At 56.1% G+C, this 22,425-nt stretch overlaps 1 protein-coding gene across 7 annotated transcripts in view; it reads left to right on the top strand.

Annotated features, from left to right (window-relative positions):
• Window positions 1-22,425, top strand: part of ADAP1 (ArfGAP with dual PH domains 1) — a 73,506-nt gene that overhangs the window by 26,081 nt on the left and 25,000 nt on the right. For 3 of the 7 annotated variants that reach the window (XM_087417442.1, XM_087417440.1, XM_004440903.3), the window contains exons 2-3: window positions 6,471-6,601; window positions 15,310-15,401. In XM_087417442.1, coding sequence (XP_087273568.1) covers window positions 15,313-15,401 — 89 coding nt within the window. In that variant the 5' untranslated portion in view covers window positions 6,471-6,601; window positions 15,310-15,312. Of the gene's footprint in view, window positions 1-6,470; window positions 6,602-13,958; window positions 14,027-15,053; window positions 15,154-15,309; window positions 15,402-20,212; window positions 20,472-22,425 lie in introns of those variants that run through there. The other 4 variants (XM_087417436.1, XM_087417441.1, XM_087417437.1 and 1 more) reach the window with 4 other exon arrangements.

Below are 22,425 nucleotides of genomic sequence, written 5' to 3'. Positions count from 1 at the left end.
CTGGCTTTTGTCTTCTTATTCTTATGTAAAAGTTTAGAGTCTCCATTTCTTAATTCTAACCTTCTTTGAGCCTTCTTTAGAAATCAGCTGCTCAGGTTGTGTTTGTGGACATGCACACACGTGTGCATATTTGCACACACACACCCCAGGTAGGCAGGAAGGCTTGGATCAGACAGCCTTCAGTTGTACGTACACCAGGGCGTCCTTGTGCTGGTTATGAGATATCGGGCAAGTTTGTAACCTCTACTTGAACCTGGTGTCTTGTTGTCAAAGAGGAATAATCTTGGCAATGGCTGTAAGCTGTCAATTCTGATCATATGCCTTCCTTGGGCTCACTTGTCTGCGTCACATCCATTTTTCCCCCTAAAGCAAGGCTTGGCAAACTGTTTTTAAAGGGCCAGATAGTAAATGTTTTAGGCTTCTCGGGCCATGCATTCTCTGTCACAACCACTTAACTCTGCCGTTGTACTGCAAAAGCAGCCAAGGACAGAGGCCGGCCTGGTGGCATGGTGGTTAAGTTCGCGCACTCCGCTTCAGAGGCCTGGGGTTCTTGGATTCCCATCCCAGGCGTGGACCTGCACACCACTCGTCAAGCCATGCTGTGGCAGGCGTCCCACATATAAAGTAGAGGAAAATGGGCACAGATGTTAGCCCAGGGCCAATCTTCCTCAGCAGAAAGAAGAGGATTGGCAACAGATGTTAGCTCAGGGCTAGTCGTCATCTTCTTCAAAAAAGCAGCCACAGACAAAATGTAAATGATGGGCGTGGCTGTGTGCCAATAAAACTTTATTTACAAAAACCGGCCCAAGGGCTCCAGTTTGCCAATCCCCACTAACCTATTCTGTAAATAGGTCTTCCAGTCCAGGAGATAGACGGCCTTGTCCCAGGGCCTCTGTACGAGAATGGAGGATGGGTAGGCACAGGCGTCCTTGCCCCTTGGCTGGGCAGGAGTGTTTGGTGGTCTTTGTTCAGACGATCTCAGAATTTTCATATGAGTAGATAAAGGCCGTGAGGAGGGAGGCCTGGGCCAGAGGTCCACACTCAGAGCAGAACACGGCAATATCACCGAGCTGTGAAAAGTGGGGTCTCCCGGGCACCCAGTGACTTTCCTAGTTGGGCTCATTTCATCCTTCACCCCCTTTCAAGTGACTGATATTGTCCCATCTTACAGGTGAGGAAGGTGAGGCCTAGAAAGAGCTGCCACTTGCCCAAGGCTTCGTGCCTGCCAGGTGCTCTGTGCACAGCTGTTACTGAGCAGCTTTTGAAGGATTCTGGGGAAGACGGAGCCCAGTGGGTGAAGCCTGGATTCTCCCTGTTCTGAGACTTCAGTTTGTCCTTTTCCACTCATTCTCCAGGACAGCGTATAACTATAAGCTGTCTGCCACTCCTGCAACCCCATTCTTCCCCCAAAGCCTGCACAGGACACCGCCTGGCAGATGTTTGTTGAGCAACCGAATGGGGAGGAGAAGGCCTGTGGTCTCTTGAGAAGTGGGGATTCTGAGGAAGTAGGGCGTTTGTTTGGTCATTCATCATGAACACTTGCTGAGCAGCTGGCCTGTGCTGGATCCTGGGTGTGTTGGGACTTAGGTCCCCAAGAAGCCCACAGTTAATGGGGAGACAGACTCTGCCAGTCAGGGAGGCTAGCTGCTGTAACAAACAGCCCCACATCTCAGAGCTGTGACCTGTTGCTCACCCACAGCACAGTCCTTGCAGCGGGTCCTGTCCCGCTCTCCAGGGCTCTCTCCTCCAGGCAGTGACTCGGGCCAGACCCCTCCTCTCTCCTCAGAGCCCCCATCAGCCAAGGATGGGGGCACAGAGCATGGCCAATGGGCGGTGGCTATTGGCCAGGCCTGGAGGGACATCGATCCCTCTGCTCACATTTCACTGGCCAGAATTCCATCCCATGGCTGCACTGAGCTGCAAGGGATGCTGGGAAGTGCCACGGAGCTGTGACCCAGAAGGAGGAGAAAGGGACAGTGGCGGTCCCCAGCCGTCTCTGCCAGACTTGTTACTGGGGGGCTGAGGAAGTTCTGTGAACTGGAACACATCTGAGGGTGAAGGAGAGGCCGTTAATAATCCCCCCAGACAGCAGTGCGACCTGGACAATCCTGCAAACTGAGATGTGTGGTCACCACGTGAGAGCTGCCGTTCCTAGGCTCTCTGCGTGCTGGGCGCTGTCCTCCGTGCTTTCCTGCATTAGCAGCCTCAGTGTCCTCCTTGGAGTTACATTCATCTCACAGAGGAGAAGCGGAGGCACTGTTTTGTGAGGGGTGGGATGGAGTGGGCCCAGCTGCTTAGCCAGCAGGTCTGCTCAGCCGTGGAGCGTGTTCAGGCTGCAGGAGCTCAGGTCAGTCCTCCCCGGCATCCTCCCCTGCTGAGCACCAGGGTGCAGGGGAGCCACAGCCCCCCATCTGGCTCCGGGAGGAAGCCTGGGGCTCCGCCCTGAGGTGATTTGCTAGCCAAAAATCTGCCCCCTCCACCTCCTCCGGCCTGGGCCCAGCACTGAGGGGTCGCGTCTCCCCCGGCGGAGCCACACGGCCTGGGCCCCCCGGCTGGTGGCGTGTCTGGTTGTGTGCCTTCCTCCCGTTCACTTTCTCTCCGACTGCTGGCCTTCAGTCTCGATTTCCTCATTTCCTGTTGGGCAGCATTTCACAAAGAGGGAGCCCGTTCCTGCGGCCCCAGGAGGGTGGGTGCCCGCCGTGTCCAGAGCAGCTGGGGGCTGTGCCTGCTGAGCACCTGGGCCCACAGGACAGGGGGGCGTGGGGCAGGGCCTGGGAGGGACCAGCCAAGCAGTTTCTTGAAAATGACACAAACACGTAGGGAGAACACACTGGGGGACACAGGACTGACTCAGAGCGTGGGGTCATGGAGTCACAGGGGCTGTGACACTGGGCTTGCTCTCCGCACCCCAGGTCCCTGTGAAAACTTGGTCCCGGCGGGGGGGCTTTTGTCCCTGAGCTGCTGGAGCGCTTGGGCTGGAGGTCAGTCAATCTGTGGCTCTCTGACCCTCAGCATTCCCTTCCGCTCCCGCCCCCCAGGGAGGCTCAGAGCTGAGGGATGTGGCCTTCTCTCCACCAAGGCCCCTACTGCCCACCCTCCACACGCCCAGGCCCTGCTCTCTCTGCAGACCCCCTTCTGGCCGCTGCCACACCCTCGCCTCCAAAGCACTTCCCCAGGTCAGCGTTCAGGGCAGTGGGGGTGGTGGCCTGTCCCTGGGTGTCCCCCGAGTGGTCACTGGGTACCTAACGTCTGTCGGCACCAGGCCTGGGCTGCTGAGAGGGCACCGCAGCGTGCTTGACCCCTCACTCCTTTACGTTCTGGGGGTCAAGACCGATCGTGAACGGTAAACAGGCAAATAAACTGAAACACTGGGACTGGCGGATGCTGTGGAGAAATGAGAAGGGTGTTGTGACTGGGAAGTGTGGGGGGCACCCCCGCTGGTGGGCGGTGTGGGAGGGGGAGGCCCTGTAAGCCGTGGCCTTGGAGCTGGGGCATGCGGGTTGGAAATGGGGGTGTAACGCCCCGGCCGCAGCCCTCTGAGCCGGAGAAGTGGTGAAAGTCTCCGAGGCTTCCAGATGGAAAATGGACATGATGCACATCTTCAAAGTACTGCTCTGTCTCCCTGGCCAGTGGACTGTGGGCCAACGGGGAGGAGGGCAGATGCGGGGAGGGGACGGATGGGTTGTCATGAGGACAGTGTGCCGGTGGGTGGGCCACTGGCCTTTCCTTCCCCTCCCTTCACAGCTCTTCTGAGCTGGGGGGAGGGCCCCTCAGAACCAAGGCTCGGAGGCTGGGGATCTCTGGCTGCCCCCCGCCACTGATGTCAACCAACCCCAGTACAGGGAGGAGGCTGGGGGCAGGGGCTCTGTGTCCCTGGTCCAGGAGCCCGTGCCTGTGGGGGGCACATCTCCGTCTGCACCTCCGCAGACCCGCAGGAGCACCTTCCTGCACCAGCCACCCCCACCCCATAAACGACCTGCCGATTCACCGTAGGAGAGACCCCACTGAGAGTCTGCATGGGGCTGGCCAGGGGCCCTCGGGATGACAGGGCGGTTTTTCTCCTGAAACTTCTCTATTCCGAGAGCCACTGAGAGGCTGTGTGTCTTGGGCTGGGGACCTGCCTCCTTGGCCTCCACTTCCTCCACTTGACCCTGGAGCTGGTCACACCCCTGCAGGGGCCTTCAGACGGAACAGGGCAGGGACTGTGTGAGCTGGGCTGTGAGGTGAGAGCGAGAAACGCCTGTAACCACCAGAACCAGGCGATTCTCATCGCCTGCCCATCACCCACCTGCGCCCCTCTCCTGTCTTCCTGCGAACAGCTCGTTCCTGTCCCCAAAACCAGCAAGGAGCTGGGCCTGGGCCCAGGGCGTGGCCGGGTGCCCTCTGGTGGCTGCAAGTCTGGAGGCAGGAGCTGGTACCCCCAGGGCTCCAGGCTGGTGGGTCATTGGCCCAGGAACCGGAGGTGCCTGCTGCCCATACACACGCCTACACACTCACACATGCACACTCACATCTGCACACCCCTACATACACACACTGTACACATTCACACAAGCACTCCTGTGCATACTCCTACACACACTCACATATGCACACACACATGTGCACACTCCTAGGTACATACTCACATGCACACATCCTGATGCAAACCCCTCCATACACACACTCATGCACACACCCACATGCACACCCCTCCATACACACACTCACACATGCACACCCACATGCACACTCACGTACACACCCCTACATACACATATTTACATGCACACCCACATGTATACCCATCCATACACACACTCATGCACACACCCACAGCATACCCTTCCATAAACACACACGCACACTCACACCCACCAGCATGCATGCATACTGATATGTACACACACATGTGCACCCTCCTATGTACACACTCACATGTACACACACCCACATGCACACTCCATCCATACACACTCTCACACATGCACACTTGCGTGCACACCCATATGTACACACACATGTGCACACTCCTATGCACACACTCACATGCACACTCCTACGTACATATACTCACACATGCACACTCCTATGTACACACATGCACACTTACACATACACACCCTTACACTCACATGTGTGACTTCTACATACACACATGCATACTCAACCACATGCACACCCCTACACACACACTCACACATGCATCACACCCACATGCATACCTCTACTACACACATTCACACTCACACGTGCACACTCCCCACACACTCACACACAGCATTGGGCTGTGGGCCCGTGGACTGCGTGTTTGATGTCTGAGGAGGGCGCTGACCCTCCTGGTGCCAGGGTGGGTTCTCTGGAGGTCCCTGAAGGGAGGTGCAGGGCCACATCCTCCGTAGGGCAGGGATGGCATGAACCGGCCTGCACATGGACACAGCCACCTCCCAGCCCTGTCTTATGAGGAGGAAAGTGTCTGCCCAGACCCAGGGCAGGGGGTGTCCACACAGCTGACCCCGGCAATCCCCGGGTCTGTGGACTCCCGGGCCCCTAGGTGGAGTGACCGCAGTGTGGGATCAACACTGTGCTCTCTGACAGGTGTGGGTGGATGTTGGCTGGTTTTGGGTGTGGGTGCAGCCTGGCCTCCTGGGGATGCCCGCTCAAGCTGGTGGCCTTGGCCGGGAGCTGTCGGGCATCTTGATTTAAGCCAGCCTGATCCAGGAGAAGCTTTACTTGAAAATGGAAGTATTTCAGAGACGACTGTCCCTTTCCAGAGGGATCTTCTCGTAGGACTCCTTTCAGCAGCCCGGCCTCTGTCACTTAGTCATCACTAGGGGGACATGAAATGGGGAGGGTCACGCCACCAGCCCCCACTTACCGCCACCCCAATTTAACAAGCGGCACATTCCACGGTGTTCCCTTTGCTGTAGTTCAGTGTGGAAGATTTCAAACCCGTGGAAATGTGGACACAGTTGTACTCACCACTCACACACCCTGTTCAAATCAATGATTGTGAGCACGCAGCTGTGATTGCTGCATCTACACGCGCACACGCGCTTCCGTTGAACCTTTTCAAGTAAACTTGACATCAAGATGTGCCATCCCTGAGTGTGTCGCATGCAGTCAAGTCAGCGTCCTTGTCATGCTGACAAAATTGGCTCTGATCGCATGCTGTCGTCAACACCTCATCCATTCTCAGATGTCCCCGTCATCCCGGCATCCCCCACAGCTGCGGTTTGTCCATGCAGGGTGTTTGGGGAGAGCTCTATTCCCGGGGGCAGCTAGGGTGATGGGCAGGGCTGCTCATCTGGCAGGCAGCAGGGACCCCCTTTTAAGGCCCACAGACCAGTGAACTTCAGGGTCTTCTCGCCAGCTTCTCGGTGCACTGACGGAGAGACTGAGGCCAGAAAGAGGCCTGCTCCGGTGCTCCACCTCCCTCTGGGGTAGACCCTCTTTCAGCCCTCCCTGACCATCTGGCCTTTCCCTTCCAGATCCTGACTGGGCCTCCTACACCCTCGGGGTGTTCATCTGCCTGAGCTGCTCTGGAATCCACCGGAACATCCCCCAGGTCAGCAAGGTGAAGTCAGTCCGCCTGGATGCCTGGGAGGAGGCCCAAGTGGAGGTACCGCCCGGGCGACGGGATGAGGGGGTGGGAGGAGACCTGGGCAGTCATCCCTGGTACCCTAGGCTGCAGCTGAGGCCGCTGAAGGGTCGATGCTGCTCCAAGGGGGTTCCGGCTGGCTGGAACCTGAAGTGGCGGGGGAGGGCCAGGAGCATTGGGAGGCCCAGGGGCCGGCTAGACCTTGGCCCCTCCTATGCAGCTGCCCCCACCCTCTGCGTCTGTCCCTGGGCTGCCTCCTTCCTTGCCTCCCTCTTGGTACAGCTGCAGAGGGAATGAGCGAGTGAAGGATCACCAGAGGGACTGCCCGTCCCCCACAGGCAGCTCCTGGGGCTTTGGTCCCTAATCCCAATAACTGGGACACTTGGTACTCAGGGAACACCACACAGAGCTGCTGTGCAGTAGGATAGGCCCTCTTGTTTTCAGGGGAGCCACAGAGGGTAACAAAAGTCAAGCCACTCACTCAGTCACACTCACCCACCCATCCATCCATCCACCCATCCACCTATCTACCTATCTATCCATCCACCCACCCACTTATCCACCCCTCCACCCACTCATCCACCCCTCCACCCACCCATCCACCCACCCACACCTCCACCCACCCACCCACTCACCTAACTATCCATCCATCCATCCATACATACATCATTACACCCACCAGCCACCCAACCACCCCTCCATCTATCCATCCATCCACCCATCCATCCATCCACCATCCATCCACACCTCTACCCAACATCCACCTATCCACCCACCATCCATCCATCCACCCACCTATCTATCTATCCATCCACCACCCATCCACCATTCACCCACCCACCCACCCACCCATCCATCCATCCACACATCCATCCACCATCCATCCACCTATCTATGCATCCATCCATCCATCCATCCACCTACCCACCATCCATCCGTCCTTCCATCTACCCATACACCTACCTGTCCGTCCATCCACCTTGCATCCACCATCCATCCATCCACGCACCTACCCCTCCATCCACCCATCCACCCATCCTTCATCCATCCATCCATCCACTCACCATCTATCCATCCCACTCACCCACCCATCTATCCATCCACCATCCATCCATCCACCATCCATCCATCCATCCATCCATCCATCATTCATCCCACTCACCCACCCATCCATCCACCCATCCATCCATCCATCCACCCAACCACCTAACCACCCATCCATCTATCCATCCATCCACCCATCCATCTATCCACTCAACCACCCAATCATCCATATCCATCCATCCATCCCACCCACCTATCTAACCATCCATCCACTCATCCACCCAACCACCCATCCATCCATCCATCCATCCATCCATCCATCCATCCATGATTCATCCATCTATCCATCCACCATCCATCCATCCACCCACCATCCATCCATCCATCCACCCACTCAACCACCCAATCATCCATATCCATCCATGCACCCATCCACCCATCCATCCATCCATCCATTCATCCATCCACATATCCACCCATCCATCCACCTATCTACCCAATCATCCATCCATCCCACTCACCCACCCATCCATCCATCCACCATCCATCCATCCATCCACCCCCTCAACCACCCAATCACCCATATCCATCCATGCACCCATCCACCCATCCATCCGTCCATCCATTCATCCATCCATATATCCACCCATCCTTCCACCTATCTACCCAATCATCCATCCACCCCACTCACCCACCCATCCATCCATCCACCATCCATCCCGCTCACCCACCCATCCGTCCACCCAAACACCTAATCACCCATCTGTCCATCCATCCATCCACCCATCTATCTATCCACTCAACCCCCCAATCATCCATATCCATCCCTCCATCCCACCCACCTATCTAACCATCCATCCACTCATCCACCCAACCACCCATCCATCCATCCATTCATGATTTCTCCATCCGTCCACCCAACTTCCATCCATCCACCTTCCATCCATCCACCTATCTATCCATCCGTCCACCAATCCACATATCTATCCATCCATCCACCATCCACCTACCGCTCCACAACTTCACCCACCCACCCAGCCATTCATCCATCCATCATCCAGCCAGCCATCTATCCATCCATCTATCCATCCATCTGCCTTTCATCCACCCATCCACCCAACATCCATCCATCCATTCATCCACCCAACATCCATCCACCCATCCACCACCCACCCACCCACCCTCCATCCATCCACCCACCCACCCACCCTCCACCCATGCATCCACCTATCCATCCACCATCCATCCAGCCATCTATCCACCCACCTGTCCATCCATCTACCTTCCACCCACCTATCCACCCACCATCCATCCATCCACCATCCATCCACCTATCCATCCATCCGTCCACCCTTCCACCCACCCACCCATTCACCCATCCATCCATCCATCCACCCACCACCCATCAATCCCACTCACCCACCCATCCACGCGCCATCCATCCACCCATCCACCATCCATCCATCCATCCACCCAGCCATTCATCCATCCATCCGCCTGACCTATGTTTATTGTGCAGTTGCTGTGGGAGAGCTGGCGAGGTTGCTGGCCCCTGGAGAAGGCCTTAGGGAGGGGCTGGGTGGGGAGCAGACATACAGGCAACTCGTCCTGGGCAGGAGGTGGTGACTCAGGCTAGGATGGCAGGCAGGGCCCCACAGCCCAAATGAAGTGGAGAGGGAATGGGCATGGGCTTGGAGGAAAGTTCCAGATAGAGGGACGTGGCTGTGGACACTGCCTAGCTGGGGTGCAAGAGGGCAGAGGGGTGGGAGCGGAGCAGGTGGGGCCTGACCCCCGAGGGAGGCAGTAGGGAGATGGGCGGGGAGCCGAGGAGGGAGGCCCCTGGCTGCTCGGATTCAACCGCAGGGTGAAGGGCGTCAGGGGGCACAGTGGCTGTCCAGTGAGAGAAGGTACGGCTTGAACCGGGGCTGCTGTGGGGATAAAGGTTGGTGGCCCAGGGTGCACTCTCCCCACCTGAAAGGCATCAGTTTGCTGCTCTCAGTGTAATCTTGGTGGCATTGGCCTCCCCTGGGAGCTTGTTAGAAAGGCAGAGTCCCAGGCCCACCCAGGCTTACCTGTCGAGTCAGAATCTGCATCTAACAAGGCCATCCTGTGCACACCGAACATTGCCTGTTGTGTAGTTGAAAACATCCTAAACTCGACGGGTCAGACAGAGAAGGGGAAGGCCGCCGTGATGCCGCTGTGGGTGGGTTCTGGGGGCCCAGGTCAGAGTGATGCGCGTGGTGTCATGCAGTGTAAGGAAGGAGGGGAGCGGAGACCCAGACATGCCTCCTGCTAGGAAACCTCTCGTTTCTACCTGCGAATGCTCCTGAGAAGGTCTGCAGAGACTGGGTGCTGGTGCTGAGGGCGGGGAGAGGAGGGGGGGAGAGGCGGGGGGGGTGCTTCATTTCCTTCGTGTTGTCCACACCTCTGCTAGAGAAGTTAAAACAAAGGGTGGTCTCAGAGAGGCATGAGGGCCTGGCCCACAGGGTGCTGGACCCTGCCCCCAGGGAGAGGCTGGGTCTCTCCCTGCCTTCTGGCTCTGAATCTATACAGAAGGGACTCCGCGTGCCCCCCCTCCCTCGGTCCTCCTTCCTGGGCTGGTGGTTGCCAGGGAATCTGTGGGCCCGGCCAGGAGGCTCTCCAGCAGCAGGGAGCTCCCTGGGGCCAGGCACCGGGCACGAGGGGCTCTCTCATTTTTTCCTTTCTTTTTGTGTCTTTTCAGTTTTTCCCTGAACTTTATATTCTTCCAGAACATCTTTTTTAAATCAGCTTTATTGAGGTATAATTCACATGTCGTACAATTCCCCCATTTGAAGTGTACAATTCAACAGTTTTTAATGTCTTCCCAGAGTTGTGCAGCTGCCACCACAGTCAGTTTTAGAACATTTCCACCACCCCGGAGAGAAACCTGTGCCCTTTAGCTCCCACCCCACTCCCCAGGCCTAAGCAGCCACTCGTCTACTTGCTGTCTGTAGATCTGCCTCTCGTGGACATTTCACATGAACGGGTCCCATGCCCCATGCTCTTCTGTGTCTGACTTCCTTCGCTGAGCACGTTTTCAATGCTCATCCATGTTGTAGCGTGTGTCAGTGCGTCCTTCCTTTTCATAAAGGCCGAGGAAAGTTCCAGCACATGGAGGGGCCAAGTTTGGTTTGTCTACTCTTCTGTCGATGGACACCTGGGCTGTCTCCCTGTCGTCCATGGATTTTGATAATCTGGTCACGTGTGCACAGGGTCACGGTTCGTGTGTGTCCCCGAGATGCTCCCTGCGTTAACAGGCATGTGCGCTTCAGGCCGTAGGTGAGAGCCGCCTGTCCTCCTCTGGCCGCCCAGTGACCCCTGTGTACTGGTCTCTCTGGATGGACACGGTGGGCCTCGTCTTTTCCCACGGTGACCACCGGGCCAGTGAGCAGTCTCATAGATGCATCGTCTTTACAAGTGGGAGTTACCGGAGGCCTAACCTCCTAGAGGTGGCAGTGCACAGTCAAAGGTGACGTCACTGTCATTTTTGAGAGATTCTGTCAAACTTGCCATCACAGCTGCTTCTGTGCCTCCCGCCATGAGTGAGGGCGTTGGCCCGCATCCCTACCAAACTCGGGCCTACCCCGCATTCTTCCTTTGCCAATGGAGAGGTGGAAACCTGTGTCCCGTGGGGTCTTCGTTTGGCATTTCTTATCCAATGTCATGTGATATGTTTTAGAATCGTTGGTTTTGTTATCTGTGAAGTTCTCTTCTCACCCTGGGCCGCCTTGTGCTGCGTTGTTAGTCGTTTGTGGTTCCCCAGGGTTCTTACAGATTGGGGAATGTAACCCTTCGAGAGAGCAGTGGAAGATGTTTTTTCTAGGTTATTCGACTTTTGCCTTTGCTCATGGTGGTTTTTGCAATGGAAACTTTGTTACTTTGATGTAGTCAAATTTATCAACCTTTTCTTTTGTGGTTTAGCGTTTATTGCCTACTTAGATAGGCCTGCTATACCCTAGGATTATTTTTACTCATAACAGCTTTATTGAGATATAATTCACACACCAAACAGCTCACCCTTTTAGAGCGCACAGTTTGGTAGTTTAGTGAATTCACATGGCTGTGCAGCCATCACCACTGTCTCATTTCAGAATATTTTCATATCTCAAAATAAACCCACACCCATTTACCACTGCCGCCGCCCCGCCCCGCTGGAAGTGGGAAGGTCTGCTTTCTGTCTCTGTGGGTTTGCTGATTCTGGACGTTTCACGTCAGTAGAACTAAATGTGCCTGTGCCTCTCCTCCTCACCGAGCATCGTGTATTCAAGGTTCGTCCACGACGCAGCAGGAGTCAGCATGTCATTCCTTTTCGTGGCTGAGTCATACTCCATCGTGTGGATATGCACATGTTGTCGAACATTTGAGTTCAGTTGTGCACATTTGGGTTGTCTCATTTTTTCAGCTATTATGAACACTGTTGCTGTGAACATCCGTGTGTGAGTTTCCGCGCGGGCATACGTTTTCATTTCTGTTGGAATGGAGTGGAATTGCTGGGTCTTATGGTAACTCTGTGTTGAACATTGGAGGAGCTGTTTTCCCAGACAGCTGCACGTCCCCACCAGCAATATAGGAGGATTCCAACTTTTCCACATCCTCCTGACCCTATCACTGTCTGTCTGGTTTTAGCCGCCCTAACGGTATGAGGTGGTATTTCGTGGTTTTAATTGATTTTTCCCCGATGGCTGATGATGTTGAGCATCTTTTCATGTGCTTCTTGTTCATTTGTATGTCTTCTTTGGAGAAATGTTCATTCACATCCTTTGCCCATTTTCAAAATAGATTGTCTTTTTATTATTGAGTTAGGAGTCTTTATTATTGAGTAAGAGTTCTTTATATATTCAGGACACAAGTCCCTTATCAGATATAGTATTTGCAAATAGTTTTTCTCGTTCTGTGGGTTGTCTTTTAACTTTATTTTTTAAACAATATGTTAAAAATGCAAAAAGTGCAATTTATATTCTTAGGGAGCTATCTATGTAATTTTTTTATTACTGAGGTGAAATTCACGTAAAATTCATCATTTTAAAGTGAACAATCCAGCGGCATTTAGCACATTCATGATGTTGTGCAACCATCAGCTCTGTCTAGCTCCAAAATATTTTCATCACCTCAAAGGAGACCCCGTCCCATTAGCAGTCGCTCCCAGCCCCCCTCCCCCTGACCCTCTCCCCCAGCCCCCAGTCTGCATTTTGTCTCTGGATGGGCCTGGACATCTCATATGAATGGGATCCTATACCATGTGGCTTTTTGTGTCTGGCTTCTTTCATTTAGCATAATATTTTTGAGGTTCATGACATCTTTTCACTTTCTCGATGATGTCCTTTGAAGCATAAAATTTTAAATTTTGATGAAGTCCCATTTATTCTTTTTTTTACTTTTGTGGCTTGTGCTTTCGGTGTCAGATCTAAGAAACCATTTCCTAATCCAAAGTCACGAATATTTCCTCCTATATTTTCCCAAAATCATTTTTAAGATTATTCTGTCAAAACTGACTACAGTTGGGGCCAGCCCGGTGGCGCAAGTGGGTTAAGTGCATGCACTCTGCTTCGGCGGCCTGGGGTTCGCAGGTTCGGATCCCGGGTGTGCACCGATGCACCGCTTGGTAAGCCATGCTGTGACGGCATCCCATATAAAGTAGAGGAAGGTGGGCACGGATGTTAGCTCAGGGCCAGTCTTCCTCAAGAAAAAAGGGGAGGATTGGCATCAAATGTTAGCTCAGGGCTAGTCTTCCTCACAAAAAAAAAAAAAAAAAACTGACTACAGTGGAGCCATTTTAAATGGAGTTGGAGTGCCTTTCCAGAGAAACAGCCTCGCTGTCTTGAACCTTGGATGGGGCCACAGAGGCCATTGTTCTACCAGCACTTGTTCAAGGGTCAGTGGAAGACCCAGGTCCTGATCACAAGACTGAGGATCGTGGACTTTGTGAAGATGGAATCAATAGTCAATCTGTGTTTACCCAGGACTCGCTCTCTGCCCCCAGCTCAGTGAGAATTCTCTGTAACACCACCCCCCTGCTTTGCCTTTGAAGGACACTGTCAGGGTTTCCACCTGAATCCGTGCTCCTGAATTGCAGTTCTCTCACCCCAAATAAACTTTTTGCTTCTATTGCAGTTTTTGCCTCTTATTCGTTGACAATCTCAAGATTTTTATCTGCTACTTTTACTGTCTAACTTTGGAAATCAGATCTTTAATGTGTGAAAGCTGTGTCCACGCCCCCATTCTCCCTCCCCCTGCTGATCAGCCACTGACGATCGTTTCCCCGTCGGTGAGAGATGCAGCTGTCACTGACCCTGAATTCATCTGTCGAATCCCATGTTGGATACTCGGTCCTGTTGGATCTATTTCTGGACCTCTTAGCCTCCCACTGAGTCAGGCTCTCTGGTCAGTACCTATTGTCTTTACAGCAGCATTTTAACAGGGCGTACTATCTGGTAGGAGGAGTCTTCATTTTCAGAATTTTCTAGGATATTTTTGCTTCTTAATTTTAAAATGAACCTTAGAATCATTGCTAGCTTTAAAAAATTCTCTTCCTGTGGTTTTTTTTTTTTTTTTTGAGAATTGCAAAAAACATATAGATCAACCTAGGGAGGCAGCCTGTCTCTCTCCTACCCCAGAATGGTGGTGTCTTGGTTCGAGGTTTCCTCTGTGTCCCACAGAAGCACGCAGCTTTTTTCTTCGTAGAAACTTTCACCATTTCTCATTTAGCTCATTCTTAGGTATTTTGCCTCATTGCTGCCGTAAATGGGTCTTTACTTCATGATATCTGCCAGCAGATTGATGTTTTATATAGAAAAGCGATTGATTTCAGGATTCTAATTCAGCACTAGCCTTTTGCTGAAACGTCTTGTGACTTTTTCCAGTTATCTCTTGGTCTTCCGTGTTCACGAACTGATGGTCCTGAGAGTGCAGTGACTTTAGAGGGAGGGGTTTCTCTCGGGGGACTGGAAAAGCCGCAGGATTAGAACACAGGAACCCCCTCTCCTCCAGCTTCCTCGGGGCCCCTCCTTCTCTGCTCCCCACACCCAGCCAGACCGGAGGCGGCTCCCTTCAGCCTCAGGGCCTTTGCACATGCTGTGCAGGGACACCCTTGCATGTTGCCTCCCCGAGAGCCTTTCCCATTACCCCCACTCCTGTGCACACCCCGTGTCTCTCCTTCTAGCACTGTTTACACATTGTCGTCATGCTCTGGTCTCGGCAGTCCTTCTGCCTTAGAGTAGCATGAGCTTCATCTGGGCCGGGTCTGGGTCTCTTGCTCTCCAGCCTGTCTCCAGGGCCCTGCCTATGCCCGGCGCACATTAGCTGCTCGCTAAATATTGGTCAAATGAGCGAATGAGCCAGGCCTTCGTGAGGCTGAGGTGGGGCGTCTGGGCTGAGGGAGCAGCTCTCCAGCTGGGGTGCCGATGTGGGGCAGGCCTGGGGACTGCAACGGAGAGAGCTCCAACACCATCCTCCAGAGGGGGCTCTCCTCCCTGCCTCCCTCTCCAGGGCCCCTTCACCTGCAGGGAAGTGTAGGTCCCGGCCCTCCTGGCTCACTCGAACATTTCCCCAGGACACAAGGGGGTGGGAGGTGCCATCCAGCCGTGGCCGAGCCCTAAGGGCCCTGGGGTCGTCCTGGCCCTGCCCCCTGGCATCTAGGTGCTCTGACCTGGTCCTCTCTCTTGCAGTTCATGGCCTCCCATGGGAACAATGCTGCGAGAGCCACGTACGAGTCCAAAGTGCCATCCTTCTACTATCGGCCCACGTCCTCCGACTGTCAGTAAGTGACAAAGGAGTTTTGTCAGGGTTGCTGGTGAACAGCGCTGGGCCCTGGCCTCTGCCCAGCCGGGGATCTGGAGACGGGTCCACGAGGACCCACAGGGTGGCGGGGGCGGGAGGAGGGGAGGGCTACCAAGTCCCAGGAGCGGGCAAGGGCCACGCGGGCGTGTAGCTCCATCTCTGCTCTCCTCCCTCTGGGTTTTGGTTCCTGGCGTGGTGGCCAGTGGCTGCAGGGAGGGTGGGGACTGACATTTTGCAATTAGTAGCTCTGGCCGCTTGGGTTCTAGGGGCACTGGGGGTCTCAGTGTAGGTTTCAAGGGTCCTCGTCGGCACCCCTAGGCAGTCTGGGAGGAGGATGCTGAGAGGCTGCTGTTACATGTGGCCCACCGTGGCTCAGCAGGGTGAGTGTGGCCGTGGGAAATGGCCAGGGCCCCTCTCCCACGTGGCCCCTCTCCCATGTGGCCCCCGCCTTCAGGAGTGCTGGCTTGGGCGACCTCACATCAGTCACTAACCTCTCTGAGCCTCAGTGTCCCCAGGGGCCGTCTCCTGATCCTTCCGTGAAGGGGCTCCTGATCATGGCTCACTGGCTCCCTCCTTCTCTGCCCGGACTTCTAAACCTCCTGAACCAGCCTCCCTCCCAGCCTCACTGGCCCAGCCCTGGGCACTCCCCCCAGGACGCCCAGGGCCCTCTGTCCTCCCAGAGCCCAACTGTCCTCTGGGACCAGAACCTGGGCCTTCCAGGAATCCCATTCTCCCGCGGGCCAGTGGGAGACCTACTTGTAGCTGCCTGTGTGGAGACAAGTTGCTCGCCCTCCAGAACTTTCTTTTTCTTGGCAAGGAGGGTAAGGACCCGGCCCGCCTGCCTCCCAGGCCGGCTGCGTGCTAGACCATCGCCAGGCGCTGCGCTCCCCGTCGTGCTGGATTCCGGCCCCTCCCACCCGCAGCACCCTGTCTCCTGTTTGCTCAGCGCTAGTCTTCTCCGACTCTCTTTGTAAACTGGGCACCCCGTGGGCGGGCTGGGAGCCGCGCTGGTGTGTCCTAATTCTGTGTTGAAGGGGGAGGGAGGGCTTCTCACTGCCCTAAGCAGGTGCCTCCGCTCAGTCAGGGCCGGGTCTGGGTTGTTGCAGGGAGAAGGGCGGGGGTTCCAGGACCAGGGGTTCCACTGCTTTCCCGGCCTCTCTATTCCTAGGACTGCGGCTCACCATGGGCCGGGATCCCATGAGGGGCTTGGCTGCATTTTCTCCGTGAGCCGCACTGAGCCAGGGAGGGGCCAGTTCAGATCCCCACCTCACAGATGGGGAGACTCTAGGCCGGCAGCTCCCTCGATGGCCTCACCCTCCTACGTGCCACCTCCACTCCTTCACCCCTTATGGTGGGCCTGGGGACCCACCTGGCTCAGGAGCCTTGTCACATCCTGAGACTCCCTGGCCTTCTCTGGGGCTCCCAGGGAAGTGGGCCCTCCAGGCTCTGCCTGGCCATCTGGTGTGAAGCAGCTATTTCTGGGACAGGATGCTCTGGGTCATTTGCATGAGTGCCCCACATCTCCCACCTGTGTGAGCTGTGAGGGGGGAGAGACTGGCCCACAGGCCCCTGTCCTTGCCGGGACACTGGGCACTTCCCTCTGCATCCTGATCCCTGTGAAGTGCTCATGGAGATGCTCCCTGCCCTGTGCAGGGACTGTATGGTCAGGGCCTCCCTGGGTGACCGGGTGTCCCAGGAGGAAGCATGCTCTGACCCCCAGGCAGGCCCTGCCCACCTGACCCTCCACCGGGTCAAGGTTCTCAGGAGCCAGGCTTGCACCTGCCCCCATGCATAGTAGGCACTCGGGTTGGCCCAGGCCAGGAGGCCGGGAGGGCGTGGATGCCAAGAGGGGTGGGGTCTGGAGAAGCTCCTCGCCGGGCTGGTATCAATAGTGAGACTCAACCAGGCACCCGTGAGACCAGGGAGATATGGGGGTGACATGCCTGGCTCACTGTGGAGCACTGTGCAATGATGATAGAGATGGGGTATGAATGCCTGTGTGGACTGTAGAGTGCCTTGGAGCGGTAGGAGGTGTGGTTTGAGAGTCCCTGTGTAGACTGTAGAGTGCCATGGAGAGGTAGGATGTGCAATGGAGCCCCTGTGTAGACTGTAGAGTGCCATGGAGCAGTAGGAGGTGTGATGGAGCCCCTGTGTAGACTGTAGAGTGCCGTGGAGCTGTAATGGAGCCCCTGTGTAGACTGTAGAGTGCCGTGGAGCAGTAGGAGGTATGGCTTGAGAGTCCCTGTGTAGACTGTAGAGTGCCGTGGATCAGTAGGAGGTGTGATGGAGCCACTGTGTAGACTGTAGAGTGCTGTGGAGCAGTAGGAGGTGTGATGGAGCCACTGTGTAGACTGTAGAGTGCTGTGGAGCAGTAGGAGGTGTGGTTTGAGAGTCCCTGGGGGTAGACTTTAGAGTGCCATGGAGCGGTAGGAGGTGCGATGGAGCCCCTGTGTAGACTGTAGAGTGCTGTGGAGCGGTAGGAGGTGCGATGGAGTCACTGTGTAGACTGTAGAGTGCCGTGGAGCGGTAGGAGGTGTGATGGAGCCCCTGTGTAGACTGTAGAGTGCCGTGGAGCAGTAGGAGGTGCGATGGAGCCGCTGTGTAGACTGTAGAGTGCCGTGGAACAGTAGGAGGTGTGATGGAACCCCTATGTAGACTGTAGAGTTCTGTGGAGTGGTAGGAGGTGATATCTGAGCCCTTGTGATGTAGACTGTGGGGTGCAGCTCCCCGATTTGCACACTTTGAACAGGGCTCCTTGCAGGACTGGCACTGTAGCAGCCCCCAGAAAGGCAGAGGCCCAGAGGCCTCAGTTTCCCCGGCTGTAAGGTGGGGAGGATGCCGTTGCTGCAGGGTGTCGTGAGGATGGGGTGAGGTGCCATTGTGCCGAGCCTGGCCCAGGGTGGGTTCCTGGGATGCGTTGGTCCCCCCTGCACCCCTTCTGAAGCCCGAGCCCACAGTGAGCTGGAATAAGGAAGTGTGCGGGTGCTCAGAGGGTCATTTTTAGCGGCAGGCGTGACTCAGAGAGGCCAGGACCCAGGCTCTCTTCCTGTGTCACCCTGCACCCTTGGGTTTCGGTCCTGACATTGGGGAAAGAAAGTCATATCTGGCTGCTCTCAGTTTTGCTTCTGATGGAAACAGCCCCTCCCTGCTTCCTGTGTGACCAGGCAGGAGGGGCCTGGGGCCCCTGAGGCTGGGGACATGCAGTGAGTACCCCACTGCTTCCCGGCAGCTGTGGGCCTGTGGGTGCCCTCTCCACAGGTCCCGGGAGAAGTTTCCCCAGGGCCCCGGCAGAGGGAGTGTCCCCCCGAAAAGGGTCTGTGCTAGCTTCCTGGGGCTGCGGTGACAAAGCGCCACAGCCCGGGGCTGAAGCCACAGAAGTTCAGGGCCTTACTGCCCCAGAGGCTGGGAGTCCCAGATCCAGCCGTTACAGGGTGGGTCCTCTTTCCTCGTGTGTAGACAGCCGTCCCCTCCCTGTGTCCCCTGTACTCCACGGCCACGCTCATCCACCAGGCTGTGTGGCAGTGTGGCTGCCCCCTTGTCACAGGGCTGGGCGTGTCATGGGCACCTCTGTGGGTGCTTCCCTGATGCAAGGCCTCAGGAGGTTGGGGCTGCATGCCATGGCAGGACCAGACCACCCTGGTGGTCTCAGGGCCTCTGGTGATAGGCTGGCACTGAGACTCTGTGGTGACGAGTGGTTTGGAATAGCTCTGCCGAGCAGAGTGGGGACTCCCTCCTAGTGCCTGTTCCCAGTGCTTCCTCCTGCTGATGCTTCTGGAAGCCTCCGTGCCAGGCCCAGGGAGGCCCTTTTGTGTGGGTGTGAGCCATGGGGGCCAGCGTCTGTGCCAAGGCAGTGGCCCCAGCCCTTGTGGGTTTCCTGCCTGGTGGGGTGTGGATGAGGCCACAGGATGGCCGTTAACTTCCTTGATGTCCACGTCACATGGAGACACCAGGCTCCTGGCTCATACGTGTGACGCTGGTCCTCCCCATGGCTCTGAGAGGCCAGGTACATTATCCCCGTATTACAGACGACAAACCGGGGTGCAGGGGTCGGGGCTGATTCCCCAGGGTCATACAGCTAGCCCCCTATAGGGGGTGGAGTGGTGTCCCTCAAAAGACAGGTCAAGTACTAACCCCAGGACCGGTGAAGGGACCTTATTTGGAAATGGGGTCCTTGCAGATGAAACCGAGTGAAGGATCTTGAATGAGATCATCCTGGGTTTAGGGTGGGAACAAACTCCAATGGCAGCTGTCCTCGTAAGAAACAGGAGAGAGAGACTGAGATGGACGCACAGAGAAGCCACGCAATGATGAGGCAGAGATTGGAGTGGTATGGCCATGAGCCCGGGAAGCCAGCAGCCATCAGAAGCTGGAGGAGGCGGCCGGCCCCGTGGCTTAGCAGTTAAGTGTGCGGCTTAGCAGTTAAGTGTGCGCACTCCACTACTGGCAGCCTGGGTTCGGATCCCGGGCGCGCACTGATGCACCGCTTGTCCAGCCATGCTGAGGCGGCGTCCCACGTACAGCAACTAGAAGGATGTGCAACTATGACATACAACTATCTACTGGGGCTTTGGGGAGAAAAGGGGAAAAAAAAGGAGGAGGATTGGCAATAGATGTTAGCTCAGGGCTGGTCTTCCTCAGCAAAAAGAGGAAGATTGGCATGGATGTCAGCTCAGGGCTGATCTTCCTCACAAAAAAAAATTCCATTTAAAAAAAAAAAAAAAGGGAAGCTGGAGGAGGCCTGGACCAGACTGTCCCTCAGATTCTCCAGAAGGAACCAGCCCTGCAACACTTGGGTGTAGCCTTTGGGACTCCAGACCCCTGGGAGATGAGATCTCTGTTGTTTTAAGATGCCCAGTTTGGGGTGATTTGTTATGGCAGCCCCAGGACTCTCATGCACACCCACGGAGCGAGGGTCCCCAGAGTCACAACTGAGGGTGCGAGGCTGCAGCGAGAGGGCAGATCGATTCCAACAGACCTGGATTTGGGCCCCAGCTTTGTGGCTGACTGCATGGGCCCAGCGTGAAGCCAGAGGTCTCCTGTTCTGTTCCATGTAAGTGACCAGAAATAGAAGAGCCCGGAGCCTGAGGACCCATGCTGAGGCCGTGCCCACCCTCTGCCGCGCGCCTGGGTTGTGTGTCATCTAGAGAGGGACGGCCTCCTCCAAGGTGTAGTGCCATTTCTGCAGTGACACCAGTTTAAATTTACGTGGGTCAGAAGCAGAAATGCAAGCGTGGTGTCTTCTGGGGACAGGGGTCTTGGCACAGCAGCTGAGCGTGAGGAGATATGCGTGACCTCAGAGGGGGCCAGGGGCCTCCCCTCGGAGCCTGCAGTTCTTCCTGAGTCTCCGTCCAACAGTTTCTTCCTGACCCCTGCAGGGGACGCCCAGCCAGGGGACGGTCAGGGGCAGCTTCCTGGCCTCCGGGGATCCTGACAGTAGCCGTCCCTGTTTCTCAGAGCCACCCTACAAGGTAGTGACAGGAGGCCATCTCCCAGAGGAGAAGATGGGGGCTCCGGTCTGGTCCACTTAGGCCGGGAGAGGCGAAGAGGGGTCCAGGTGCATCTGCTCATCCCCCATGGCCTGTCCCCAAGGGGTGACAGGCTGAGGTGAGGTGAGAAGGTGATGAGGACCTAGGAGGGACAGCCTTGGAGGACCCCAGGTCCAACATCCCTAGGATGTTTGGGAATCTGGGTCGGTCTGTCCACCCTGGCCCCGCCAGAGGGAAGCATCAGAAGAAGAAGAAAGATGGTGACTGTGCGCTCGGGGAACTTACATGCTAGAGGTGGACACAGATCATAAACCCCATAAACTGGATAATTAGTGAGTCGTGGGGCCTGTTCAAGAGTGTGGAATGGGAATGCTGCAGAACAGGTTCTGTGAGGGGTCTGGGAGGTGGGGTTGGGTGTCAAGGCCAAGGTCATGGAAGCCCTCCTCATGGACACTAAAGCAAAGCTTGGAGATGAGGAGGTGTAGGGGCTGCTGGGGGGCATACGTGGGCAGGGGGCTGAGTGGGAGGAATGGAGAGGAGGAGGCGTGCTGAGCTGGGGGGTGGAGATGAGGTCAGGGCCACTAGGGGTTACAGAGGGTCTTGTCTGCTCTGGAAGAACTGAGTGGGGGCGATGGAGGGCTTTGAGCTGAGGGCACAGTTGCCTTGTGTCCTTCCGGCTGCCTGGGGAGGACAGACCCTGGGGGGCGGCCTAGGGCCGTGGAGGGGAAGCCGAGCTGGATTCGCTGTCCTGCGGGGCCTGGAGGAAGGAGGAACGGGGCCTCGCCCGAGTCGGGAGGTGGGCGGGAGCGGTCGGAGGTGTGTGCTGCCCACTGGTGGAGGGGCCGGGAGGGCTGTGGTGTCAGGGCCGCCCCTCCTCCACCGGCCTGGCCGTCCCTGCTGTTGCCCTCTCGAGACCGCTGACCTGCTGCACCCTGACCACGGCTTCCCTGATGAGGGTCGGCCTCACAGAGGCCAGGCGCAGGCAGGGCCTCCAGGCGTGGGAGAGGGACTGGGGTGCTCCCTGGGGACAGACGCTGTGCCCCTGTCGCCTCACTGGGGGCGGGGGCTGGGTTCTGGCCTTTTTCTTCTCTAAATCCTAATAATCAGACTGAAGGGAGGCAGGCGGTGGGATAGGATGCAGCGCGGTAACACGCCGTGACGTGCTGACCTGGGGCACCTGCCGGTGAAGGAAGCCAGTTGTAAATTAAGGCCACACAGGCACAGTTCCGTTTACGTGAAATGTCCAGAAGGGGCAGGACATCTACTTCCCAGAGCCAGGAAGTAGATTCATGGTTCGAGGGGCAGGGGGGGTAGGAGGAGTGACTGCTAACGGGTATGGGTTTCTGTTTGGGGTGATGAAATGTTCTGGAACTGGGTAGTAGTGATGGCTGCACAACCTTGTGAATATACCATGAACCACCGAATTGAACACTTTAAATGGGTGAATTTATGGTGTGTCATTATATCTCAGTTTTATAAAGGGGAGGTATTGAGTGGTAAAACTGAGTAGCAAATGAT

Source organism: Ceratotherium simum, chromosome 26 (assembly GCF_057802395.1).
Source record: "Ceratotherium simum simum isolate JZ-2026a chromosome 26, ASM5780239v1, whole genome shotgun sequence".
Classification (NCBI taxonomy): Eukaryota; Metazoa; Chordata; class Mammalia; order Perissodactyla; family Rhinocerotidae; genus Ceratotherium; species Ceratotherium simum.
This window is presented reverse-complemented; position numbering and strand designations above follow the sequence as displayed.